Source organism: Pyrus communis, chromosome 8, assembly GCF_041283825.1.
Source record: "Pyrus communis isolate YQ-2024b chromosome 8, ASM4128382v1, whole genome shotgun sequence".
NCBI classification, from domain to species: domain Eukaryota; kingdom Viridiplantae; phylum Streptophyta; class Magnoliopsida; order Rosales; family Rosaceae; genus Pyrus; species Pyrus communis.
The window spans coordinates 16,002,340-16,014,973 of NC_142572.1; the positions used below are offsets into that span (position 1 = coordinate 16,002,340).

At 37.2% G+C, this 12,634-nt stretch overlaps 1 protein-coding gene across 1 annotated transcript; it reads left to right on the plus strand.

Annotated features, from left to right (window-relative positions):
• Positions 1-4,858: 4,858 nt before the first annotated feature.
• Positions 4,859-11,684, plus strand: LOC137717670 (homeobox-leucine zipper protein ATHB-8). Its single transcript, XM_068457107.2, has 19 exons — positions 4,859-5,353; positions 5,551-5,786; positions 5,924-6,083; positions 6,662-6,774; positions 6,935-7,025; positions 7,760-7,855; positions 7,959-8,072; positions 8,179-8,262; positions 8,516-8,671; positions 8,771-8,845; positions 9,022-9,128; positions 9,216-9,405; positions 9,612-9,797; positions 9,929-10,012; positions 10,180-10,314; positions 10,426-10,751; positions 10,911-11,010; positions 11,125-11,274; positions 11,364-11,684. The coding sequence occupies exons 2-19, from the start codon at positions 5,566-5,568 to the stop codon at positions 11,508-11,510; spliced, it is 2,535 nt and encodes an 844-aa protein (XP_068313208.1). The 5' UTR covers positions 4,859-5,353; positions 5,551-5,565; the 3' UTR covers positions 11,511-11,684.
• The last annotated feature ends 950 nt before the right edge of the window (positions 11,685-12,634 follow it).

Consider the following 12,634-nt stretch of genomic DNA (forward strand, 5'->3'; position numbering starts at 1 on the left):
TGGTCCTAAGCAAATATACCATGAAAACAAAGCGCCCTCGGATCTCATGCATTCATGTTACAAGATAAACTACGTATCTGTTTTTATTTAGTTTTCGATCTCAAAAAGTTGGTAATGTAAAATGGTTAAGATTCAGTTTCAAGACACAAATTAACTTGTGCTTGTTTTTTATTCGATGAGAAGTTTGTCACAATTAACATAAACCGAACCAAACCAAACTATCGTAGTTTCCTTAGTAATTTTAGGGTACATGCTTGTTTTTTTTCCCTATTTGTCAACTTCATAAGTTACTATATATGCGCAACAATATATTAAGTGTATGAAATTATTCCAATTTCTAACTTCTTTTGGTGTTTATTGACACACAGAAAATAAAAGTATGCATGAAAATTCATAATTATGTACCTAAAAATCATGAATCATATCAACCAGAGAACTAATTTATCTCATTCTCATTTCATTTGCCGGTGATAGATGCTAAGGGGACATTTTTAAAAGTAAGATTCTCTATGGACTCTCTACCACCTCATTTTTTATATAATGTTTCGTAATGTTGACATGGAAATTGATGTTAAACTTGTGAGATGACAGATAGTTCATTAAAAGTCTGACTCTAAGAGAGTCCCATTATCATTTCTCTTTTTCGATTCATGACTTTCCGGTTTCAAAATAAGTAACAATGTCATATAAAGTCCAACTTTAACAAAGTCCCATTAGCATTTCTCTTTTCTGACTCATGACTTTCCCGTTTCAAAATAAGTAAAAATGCCACATATTCATTTTCTTTTCCGAAACTCTCACTTAACCTCCCTGTTTTCCATCTTTTGTCGTCAGTGATAACCCCCTCCTCACCGAAAGATGTCATCTTATTTCCTCCATCTCAACCCTATAGGCCTATCCTCCATTGATTTTGTGGAGTTCCCTTTCTTTCTTAACGGAAAATTAGCCCTAGAAAATCTCTAACCTATTTCTTTTGTAATTCTTCGCTCGTATTATTAGTACCTTACATGCTACAAATGTTTAAGATATGCAATGCAATCGTCAATTGTGTGCGATACTATCATACTAGCATTTATTCATAATTGTAGATTACATGCTAACCAATAACGATAATAGCATCATAAGCGAATGAAGCTATAGCACTGGCGAATCCAATGAAGGCTCAGGAGGATCACTCGACCCTTCTAGTGTCCAAGTTGTTGTTATATGCCTTGTTTGTATCTTTTTTTTCTATATCAAAATTTTTAAGGTTTTGACCTTGTTGGTCCATTGAAAAGTAAGTGTGTGACTTGATTTTTTGATCCGTATCATCAGAGTTATAATTCATGAATGAAATTTAACATATTGTATTTTTTCTCTTTATTGTATTAATGATCACTGATTAGCTAATTACCTAATCCTAATTATATAATTTCTAGTTTCGCCATTGAGCTATCGGAACTCATTTTGTAATGAAAATTTGATGCTAGCACATAAATTTTACAAATCTATATAAACAAAATAAAATGGGAAAAAGGCAAAATTCCAAAGAAAAAAAAAATACAAAGTAAAGAGAAAATGGTGAACATGAGGTGGTTGGCAAGAAGGATCACGCTGTAAGTAAAGCTGAGGGGAGGGCTCTGCACGCGTGCGGGGGCCACATCCTTTTGGGCCCACAAGTGTGGACCACACCCAGAAGTGGTCTGCTGGCTGGCGTCGAGCACACTCTACACATCAATCGACACTTGTCGACCCGTTGCAGGCCCAAAGCTTTTACCAACAAAAAAATATAAAATATAAAAAGTAAAAAGAAAAAAATAATTCACATAACTTTGGTGGCACGCTTTTCTGTCCTACCACCGGGAGTGGCGGGGTATGCTGTCACTTTTACCAGCCCACAGGCTTCTGTCACACCCCGTTGACATATAATAAATAGTAAAATTAGATTAGGGCTTTCGCTTTAATTTTCTTTTGTGTTAGGCCATTGATGTTGCATGCCTCCTTATCTTTTAACAATTAACATAGATTAAGTCTTGGGGTTAACGCTAAGAGCTTATTAGTTAATTAGTGTAGTCTCCTCGACAATTAGTTCAATAATCAGTTTGAAAATACGTATGCTTATCAACTGTTGATATAGTTACGTTTGATGATTTTTACTTTATTTAAAAGGATAATGCTATTTAAACAGATAAAACGAATATACTTTCTGACACAATTTATACGTGATAGTATAGATGAGTTTTACGTACTATGGAAGGTCATGCCCATATTAGAGAGTGTACAAAAATGTGTAAGTTTTGTGTGTTAAAATAAAATTTGGATTGTTGTTAGACCAACCCTATTGTTTTATTTTTCCCAGCCACATTATAATCCCACCCACCATAAAAAGTAAAAAATTAAAATGTTATTTCCTCACTCATTATTATTCTTAGAAGAACCTCTAATATACAAGCCGAACAAAAGGATAAAAATGGGGAACACACGCTCAACCGTTGGATTTCTCTTATAATGAGATCGTGCGGCTGTCAGTTAACCATGCCTTTTTACATTTTTGTTTCTTTCTTTTTTCTTCACATATCTCTACCTCGCGAAGGCCCCACAAGAGGTTCTCCGATTCTTCTTGGGTTCGAGGTTGGAGTCGATTGATTTGCGCCTGCTTGTGAGGTAGAGTAATTTCTCCCATTCAAGGGGAAAAAAAGGGAAAAATAATAGGGTCATAAAGTCTTTTTCCTAAAAGGATAAATATGTCATTAAATAGGACAACGAGGTGAGTTTAATTGTTCTCTAAACTTAGGGTTGGTTTAGTATTGTTGTGCTTTGAAAAAAAGCTGATTTTGTTGTGCTGTGAGAATAAGCAGTTGTGAAATAAAGTAGTAGAGTGTTTGGTAAACTTTTTTGTAAAAGTGATTTTGAAAGAAAAAAAAAAAGCAGTAATATAGTGTTTGGTAAACTTTTATGTAAAACAGATGTGAAAAAAGCCCGTTTTTCAAAGCTGGGTTTTGCAGCTTCTTGTTTTTTGCTTTTTTTCATCTAAAATTGTGAAAAAATGCTAAAACTGAATATTTACCAAACACAAAAATAGCTCCCAGCTTTTTTTTATACAAACTTTTTTCAGAATCACCTCAGTACCAAACCAGGCATTATTATAGTCAAAATAAGTGCTTATTTTCATCAAATGGAGGACTTATTTGTAAAGACCTTTAAAAGTTTTAGGGTTTCGTAACTTTTACAAAATGGGGCAAAAAAGTGAATATCATGAAGGGGAAAAGAAGTTAGGTTATAATTGAATTCTTAAGTCTATCTTAAGATTTGGAGCAAACACCCACTTAGGTTGGTCTGCCATTAGCTTCTAATTTTGGCCAATCAAATTTAATTATTTTTTTTCCTTTTTAGTGACGGCCAACTTTGAGGAGTGGAGAATGTGGGAAGGTTTGAAAAATGGATGGTGGGAGATGAGGGAAGACCATGCCACATTGACTTGGGGAAATTTTGGCAAGTTGTATTGACTTGCACATGTTCAGTAAAGTGAAATTATGGTGGAGAAAAGTACTGTATTATTTTGTGTAAGACTATGAGGGGGTTCTAAGAAAGTGGCATACTTAGTCTTTTACCTAGGACAATTATGGATCTGCAAAATTCAACCCATTGTGACTTGTCATAGCATAGGACTCATTAAGATATAGATTGTTTAGCTGGATTGACTAGTATAGTGTGCCAGCCACTTTGCACATTATACGAAAACGTAAGTATAAAACGTGTTATGTGAGGTATACTGTACATTTGTTACATGTAAGTTTTTCTTAGCTAAACGACTTAGTTCGCATCCGCATTTTTTTTATATTGGAAGACAATCTTGTTGACAAATTGGAAAATAAACAGACTCAAAACCCTTTTCGAGAGTTAATTAACATAATTGGTAGTATCAAAATTTCTTCTGGTTAGTTAACTATGGTGACAAGTGACTAATTGATGGGTACACGTGGAGAAAATTTTCAGTGCGTTGAGAATACGGCCTGGTACATCAAATGTCATAATACAATTGGTTGAATTTTTTTTTTTTGAAGTTTCTAACCAATTATATTATTACACTTGGTATACCGGACCGTATGCCTGACATATTGAAAAATCTTTGGTAAGTATGAAAAAATTTATATTGTTTTGACCGAAAGTGGAGGGAGTGACATATATTCAATTAAAGTTGCTATGTTTTGGAAAAACAATAAAGACTTGGGTTATTGTTTGAATATTAGTGGGTTAGTAAAATATAGTGGGATGAAAACGTGTTTCCTTGCTTATTTAATCAACTAAGGACATATATCTATAACGAAGGGGTACATATAATAGGGTTGTGGAACTACATCATCAACATGTAAGGATGAATATTCTATATTCAGTCCAAACTAGTCGATAGAGAAAATACTTTGAATCAATATTCAAGTACTAGGCGCCACAGTACTGAAATAACCCACTATATAATTTGATGTATAAACATATTTTTCTATATTTTAATCTCATAAGGGAGGTTGATTAATCAAACATATATAATTTGTTTTCTAAGTATAAAGCAACCAGTTGGACACTTGTGCATGAAATCAGACAGACCCAAAATAATTAAACAACCATATGACAACATCCAATATTGCTTGACAGCCAAACTATGCTTATAAAAGTTGCATGTATATATAAGTGCATATATATATATGTATGTATTTGCATGAGGGGTGATGGCATGAGAAAATGAGGTCGCATGCTAAAACCCTCATGATTTTGTCTTTGTTTTCACATGCAAACCATTGTTTTTACCCTATTAACTTTTCACCTCAATTTCACATGAAGATTGGAGGGTAAATACGAATGGACTGACCGTCTGGCGTATGGCATGTACATCAAAGTGTGGATTGATGCGGAAAACTCAGAGATAAAAAGAGTCCTAGAGAGAGAGAGAGAGAGAGAGAGAGAGAGAGAGAGAGAGAGGACAGTTGGTGAGACAGAGTTTTAAGTGTTGGAAAGCGCCTAAACAAACCAGTACCGCAAGAAAAATCAGCAGTAAACGAGAGAGAGAGAAACAGAGAGAGAGAGAGAGAGAGAGAGAGAGAGAGAGAGAGAGAGAGAGAAATGATGTGAAAACAAGAAATGGTCGCTTTTATTCCTCTTCTGTCTGACATTAAGGGATTTTTCTCTTCTTAAAAACCTTTTCCTTTTATCATTTTTCTGCTCCATATATATTTATACATACATAAACAGTTTGAGTTTGAAAAACCAAAAGCAAAAGCCACTTCTCGACAACTCTGACCATGAATGAAACAACAAAATCACACTAATCGTCTCTCTAGCTTCCGGGCATCAACAAAACCTTCCTAGCAAATCCAAACCTGTAAGTTTCTTGCCTCAAAAATCTTCAATATTATCTCTTCTTCCCTTTATGATTCTGCTAGTGATTTTAACACTCATCTTTTAGTCTCATACGCTCCGTGCAGCGTAAAGTATGAGTACCAAAATCGCGATGTATGATTCGTGAGCTTATAGATCCGTATAAACATATGTAAATTTTGTGACTTTGGTGTTATATAGTGAGGAGGCCTTGTCATGATGGCGGTGACGTCATCCTGCAAAGATGGTGGGATGAAGATGCAGATGGACAATGGCAAGTACGTAAGGTACACGCCGGAGCAAGTGGAAGCTTTGGAGAGGTTGTACCATGAGTGCCCGAAGCCGAGCTCCATGCGCCGCCAGCAGCTCATCCGTGATTGCCCTATCCTCTCCAACATCGAGCCTAAGCAGATCAAAGTCTGGTTCCAAAACCGCAGGTGAAAAAAAGTTTAATATCTTTTCTGTTCATCAAGCAGTCAAATTTCTCAATTGGGTTGATTTATTTTTGGTTTTTAAATTTTGGGTTGGATCTATTTATTTATTTATTTTGGCTTGGGTTGTTGTGTTTGAGCAGATGTAGAGAGAAGCAGCGGAAGGAGGCGTCGAGGTTGCAGACCGTGAACAGAAAGCTGACGGCGATGAATAAGCTTCTGATGGAGGAGAATGATCGGTTGCAGAAGCAGGTGTCTCAGCTGGTCTACGAGAACAGCTACTTCCGCCAACAAACACAAAATGTAAAATCATTCACCTCCATCCTTTACAACATTCAAGTAAAAAAAAAAAAAAAAAAACAAAATATCATCCCAGTCAATTTTCTTACACAAATGGAGAAGCAAAATGCAAATTCTCACCAAATCACCGTAAATTATGAAAAGCGATTTTGACACTCATCTTTTAGCCACTGCACTTCAAATCGACAATTTTACAGTTTTTCTTAACCTACCGGCAAGACGTTAAAAAATGAGTCTTGAAATCACATGTAGTTTTTCACTCTTAATTTCTTCATATATAGTATTTCTTTTATTTTTGTTCCTTATTTCTCGTTAAGTTATTCAATCGTAAAGCTAGAATTAATTGAAATCATAGTTGTTGTGAGTTAAGAAAGGGGAATTCTCTTATATTGGCTCAATATGGTGAATCAAAATTGTTCTTCTCATAATTCCAATAAATGGGAATACAAATCAATCTAGGAAAAATTTGATATTTTATTTCTTGAAGATAATAAACTTCTTTTTTTTTTTTTTTTCTTCCCACTTAAAGTTTTTTGCATGATGGGGTTTTGAGATTTGTTGTTTCTTTGTTGGATTTGCAGGCTACTTTAGCCACGACAGACACAAGTTGTGATTCGGTGGTGACGAGCGGTCAACACCATTTGACTCCGCAGCAGCATCCACCACCACCACCAAGGGATGCGAGCCCTGCAGGGTCAGTGTTCAACACCATTTCATGATTTTATTCTTCTTGTATTTGTTATGTCCTTTTCACTTGTTTTTTTTGCTTTTCTTTGGACCGCTGAGAGAAGAGAATATATCAGATTTTGATTGTTCTTTCTTTCTTTTGTTTTGTTTTGTTTGTTTGTTTTTAGACTTCTGTCCATTGCAGAGGAAACTTTAGCAGAGTTTTTATCAAAGGCCACTGGGACTGCTGTGGAGTGGGTCCAATTGCCTGGGATGAAGGTCTCTCTCTCTCTCTCTCTCTCTCTCTAAACATCTTTTTTTTTTTTATTCTCAATACCATTTCAGCATACTTTGCTAAGCTTCCAAGCAACACCCAAAACACATCATTATCTCAATTTTTTTTGACACACTAATCTTTTGCTTTTGCACTTTTGGGTCCCCCATTCTTCTTATTTTTGCTTCACCCAAGGCAATAGAAGAATATTGTTTTGCATTCTTTTATGCCACATAATTGTCTGGTAAAGCTTTTAAAGTTCTCTCTTTATCAAATTCAAATGTACAACGAAGAGAAGTTATTTTTCAAAACGCATAAAAAACATTTGTGTGAGATACACAAAAGTGCAAAAGCATTCTTTTTATGTACTTTGTTAAATGACTTAAAGGATTATCAAGATGCATAAGAAAACATGGTGTAAGATACAGTGAATGTGTGTAATTTTTTTTTCTCAAAACGGATAAAATTTGATAAAGAATTGATAAATATGCACAAATTAAACCTGTTATACATTTTGCATCAAAACTAATAATGAGGACCGTATCTAACAATAAACAGTTAAACCTTTATTGTCTATTTAGTATTCCTCTAATTTTATTTTGAATTAAAAGTTTATAACCGATTTTAGTCATGCACATTTCCTTAAAAAATTAAAGAAGTAATTACAATCATTCTTTTCTTTTCTTTTTTTGGTCGGGTGCTGATTATGTACTTTGTACATGTGTTTTGAACTGCACAGCCTGGTCCGGATTCCATTGGAATCGTTGCAATTTCTCACGGTTGCACTGGTGTGGCAGCACGTGCATGTGGCCTTGTAGGTCTAGACCCTACAAGAGTAAGTTCTTCTTCTCCCCCACTTGCTCTACTAAATTAAAGCACTAAACTTTGTAAAATTTTGGTAATTAAGTGTTAATCAAAGATACTCTTGCTGTATACAGGTCGCTGAAATCCTCAAAGATCGGCCTTCGTGGTTCCGAAACTGCCGGTCTGTGGATGTGCTGAACGTGTTGTCCACGGGCAATGGTGGAACCATTGAACTGCTTTACATGCAGGTAACCAAGATCCTCTCCAGTCTCTATTTCTGTAGTTCTCGTATCTGTTTTCATCAATATTAATAATCGTGCTTAACAAATATCTGAATCTTTTTGCCTCTTTTAGCTCTATGCACCCACAACTTTGGCACCAGCTCGAGATTTCTGGTTGCTTCGCTACACATCGGTACTCGAAGATGGTAGTCTCGTGGTATGTGATGATTTTTTTGTCAAGATGTATGCACAAATGGAACTAAGTTACGAAGTTTTAATATAAAACACTAAACAAACAATAAGCCCTGTACATTAATTAGTGTCCCCCGTTACATTTTTTATTAAAATTTTGTAACCAATGTCCTTGTTTCTTTTGTACGAGCACTCAATAATTTGGTGTTACTTGTTTGTAACTTTGCCCATTTCAAGCACCTTTAATTTGGTATTTATGCTGTAATTGCTGTTGGTAGGTCTGTGAAAGATCACTTAACAACACACAGAATGGTCCTAGCATGCCACCAGTGCAGAATTTTGTGAGAGCAGAAATGCTGCCGAGCGGGTATCTAATTAGACCTTGTGAAGGTGGTGGCTCGATCCTTCACATTGTTGATCATATGGATTTGGAGGTATGCAGAGCAGTCTAGCTTTCGTACGTTGAAGCAATGTCATTTCCTTGGCTTGATCGATCACAATTTTGACTTGTTAATTTGATTGCTTTAAACCAGCCTTGGAGTGTACCCGAAGTGTTGCGCCCGCTTTATGAGTCATCAACACTTCTTGCTCAGAAGACAACGATGGCGGTAAGATTGTTTTCTCGTAATCGATGTCATTTTTCTTGTTTGGATATTAAAATTTGTTAGTTGAGAATGTTTGTTTAAAACAAGTTAGAATCGTAGAAACGATGAGCTTGCATAATATTCGAAGAATGAAGCATCATACGTCTTGTGTTCTAATGTAGACGTATTTCTTCTTTCAGGCATTACGCAACCTGAGGCAGATTTCTCAAGAAGTTTCTCAGCCTAATTCCGCTGGTTGGGGAAGAAGGCCTGCAGCTCTCCGTGCTCTTAGTCAGAGATTGAGCAAGTGCGTTATAATTTCACCTCCTTATGATTTCTTAGAATGGTTAATCAACTTTCACCTTGTTGGAGTCTTACAAATTTTGTATTGCAGGGGTTTCAATGAAGCAGTTAACGGGTTTACAGATGAAGGATGGTCTGTTCTAGAAAGTGATGGTGTTGATGATGTTACCCTTCTTGTGAACTCGTCTCCGGGCAAGATGATGAGTGCAAATCTTTATACCAATGGAGTTCCATCTATGAGCACTGCAGTCTTATGTGCCAAAGCATCCATGTTACTCCAAGTAAGGATTTAGATGCGTTTTGGCCAATAACTAACAAAATTAAGTTGCAATAATACCTAATAAGAAGCAGCAACTTGGAAAAGTATCCAGAAGGCACACATCAAATGATTTTGGTTTACATTTTGGTTTTTTGCTCTTTTTTTTCTCTCTAAACAAACATTTCAGAATTTAGTTATTGACTTGTGTATCGTTTCCATTGCCTTCAGAATGTGCCTCCAGCCATACTTCTTAGATTCTTGCGAGAACACCGATCAGAGTGGGCTGACAGAAGCATTGATGCTTATTCAGCAGCTGCTATTAAAGCTGGTCCCTGCAACATGCTAGGGCCTCGAGCTGGAAGTTTTGGGGATCAGGTTATTCTTCCCCTGGCTCACACAATTGAGCATGAAGAGGTAGGCACCTGGTTTTGAATTTTTCAGTTAACCGTAAAAGGCCATTCTCTCATTAATTTAGCTGCTTTTTTTCATCTTAGCGTAGCGATATGCAGTCTAAATTCTGATATATTTTGGTTTTCTGTAAACAGTTCATGGAGGTCATTAAGATTGAGAACATGGGCCACTATCGAGAGGATATGATGATGCCTGCAGCTGACATTTTCCTGTTGCAAGTAAGTACATATATTTTCTTTTCGATTTGATCTGTAACATAATGTTCTTGCAGTAGTGCTCCACAGAAGTATTTGCAGTATATTTTACTCTTCATATTTGATAGCTCTTAACATCCTTGCCGGCTATGGTCACTGATTTTTGCCGTTTCTGTTGCATCAAACCCCAGCTGTGTAGTGGAGTGGATGAGAATGCCGTCGGGACCTGCGCTGAACTAGTATTTGCTCCCATTGATGCATCATTTTCGGATGATGCTCCAATTCTACCTTCTGGTTTTCGCATCATCCCTCTTGATTCTCGGATGGTAACCATTCATCTTATATGATATATCATAATATTATAGAATTCATTTTCCATCCCTTTTGTTTGATATGTTTTGTGTGATTATATCCTATATGCTTAAATTGTTGTGCAGGATACTCCCAGTCCAAACCGTACGCTTGATCTTGCCTCAGCTCTTGAAGTTGGACCTGCTGGAAGCAGAGCATCTGGTGATAATGCTGGCCACTCCGGCAATACGAAGTCTGTGATGACAATAGCTTTCCAGTTTGCATTTGAAATTCACCTCCAAGAAAATGTGGCCGCCATGGCTCGGCAGTATGTGCGCAGTATCATAGCATCAGTGCAGAGGGTGGCACTGGCACTCTCCCCGTCTCATTTTGGTTCACATGCTGGGTTCCGGCCTCCACCTGGCACCCCTGAAGCACAAACACTTGCTGGTTGGATCTGTCAGAGCTATAGGTGCGTATAGTACAAGTTCTTATCTGACAAGAGATTGGCTATATGGTTTGAAAATGGCAATGATAGTATGACACTTGTTGCCGGATCCTGCCATCAATCGTTCGTCGTAGAATTGGACAAAGGTGACTGCCGTATACTGATTAATCTTGATCTTTTCAGGTGCTATCTAGGTGGAGAACTACTAAAAACCGAAGGAAGCGAGTCCATTCTCAAATCCCTTTGGCATCACTCGGATGCAATCTTGTGCTGCTCTTTGAAGGTAAATTGCTTACCATTCTTCTTTGGTTTTACAATATGAAGCATTCAATTTCATGCCTTTCGTAACAATTTGGTTCCCTCCCCCTTCCATAATCTAACCGCATCATTTATGCAGGCAATGCCAGTTTTCACATTCGCAAACCAGGCAGGCCTTGACATGCTTGAGACGACGTTAGTTGCACTTCAAGACATAACACTGGAAAAGATTTTCGATGACAACGGAAGGAAGACCCTATGCTCCGAGTTCCCGCAGATAATGCAGCAGGTATAGTACTTTGAAGTCCACCTAGATTTTCGGTACTTTTGAAATAGGCGATTAACTAACCTTTCGTTATTCAAATCATGGGGGTGCAGGGTTTTATGTGTCTTCAAGGAGGAATATGCATGTCAAGCATGGGAAGGCCGATCTCGTACGAGAGAGCAGTGGCATGGAAGGTGCTGAATGAAGAAGAAACTGCTCACTGTATCTGCTTCATGTTCATCAACTGGTCATTTGTTTAACACTTTGGAGGCCACAAGAACAACATCATAGGATATAGAACTTAGAAATTAAAACCTCTTCTTTGCACCAAAGGCATATTGGGCCCAAATTTTTTTGGTTATCAATATCATCTACTCTTTGCTACTTTTCTTTATGCTTTATTTATGAATCGTAATGCTGCTGCCCTTTGTTTTCTTCTCCCCTTTAAAATAGATTACATATCAGCTTTGTAATCTTGGAGTTGAGTTGAGCACTGCATTTGAATGCATTTTAGGATCTCGTTGAAAAGAAAAATTCACTCACAACGGGGTTGTATACCTTCTCTATGTCACTCTTGTCATGTGATAAGTCCTGCTAATTGCGGGTTTCCATGACACTCATGTTTGAAACTGTGGGTTCGAGATTAAATCTGAACTTCAGGTTTATGGGTACCTACATACAAACACACCGATATATATAGACACACAAGAATGTATATTTTGAATTGGGGGTTATTTCGGGACCATATGTGTAAATGATAGGTCACGGCCCAAAATTGTAGGGTGACATGGGCTACAGGCCCATTTGGTGATTGCTGGGTTGTGGGCTAGTTAAGAAAAATGGTGGGTCAACATAACCCAACCTCAATTATTGGGCTAAGAAAGAAAAAGTGAAAAAATAAAGCCCAATATGTGGGTATGTTTATTCATACATGCCAAATAAAATTAGGCCCAAAAGAAAGAAATGAGAGGCCGATTTGGGCAAGCCTAATTGGGCTTTGGGTTGGCTGAGATCCAAGACCAGGGTAGTTGGGTTTGAGGGTGGGCGGCTGTAGGCTACAATGCATGGTGGTACATATACCAGAAGGGTGTCGGGAGAGGTAATCTTAGGTGGTGGCGAGTCGGGGTTTGGTTGGAACCTAGAAATTCATGACACCCGGGGGTGGGGGGGGGGGATCTCGAAGTCGAGGTTATTGGGAAAAGGTCGAAGATGCTATTGTGAATATCGTGTTTAAGAATGGAAAAAATTGAACAAACTTGAAAAATGGAAAATAAAATAATCAATACAAACAACGCCAAAAATTAACGTGGTTTTGCGATATGTGCCTACGTCCACGAGGCAGCAATAACAGTCTTTCACTACATCAATAATGAATACAACGAAT

Excerpts from the sequence above, each read along its gene's own strand:
- LOC137717670 (XM_068457107.2), top strand. The coding sequence starts at position 5,566 with ATGATGGCGGTGACGTCATCCTGCAAAGATGGTGGGATGAAGATGCAG. Across the intron at positions 8,263-8,515 it reads TCGAAGATGGTAGTCTCGTG|GTCTGTGAAAGATCACTTAA; the intron begins GTATGTGATGAT and ends TGCTGTTGGTAG. Across the intron at positions 10,013-10,179 it reads CTGACATTTTCCTGTTGCAA|CTGTGTAGTGGAGTGGATGA; the intron begins GTAAGTACATAT and ends ATCAAACCCCAG.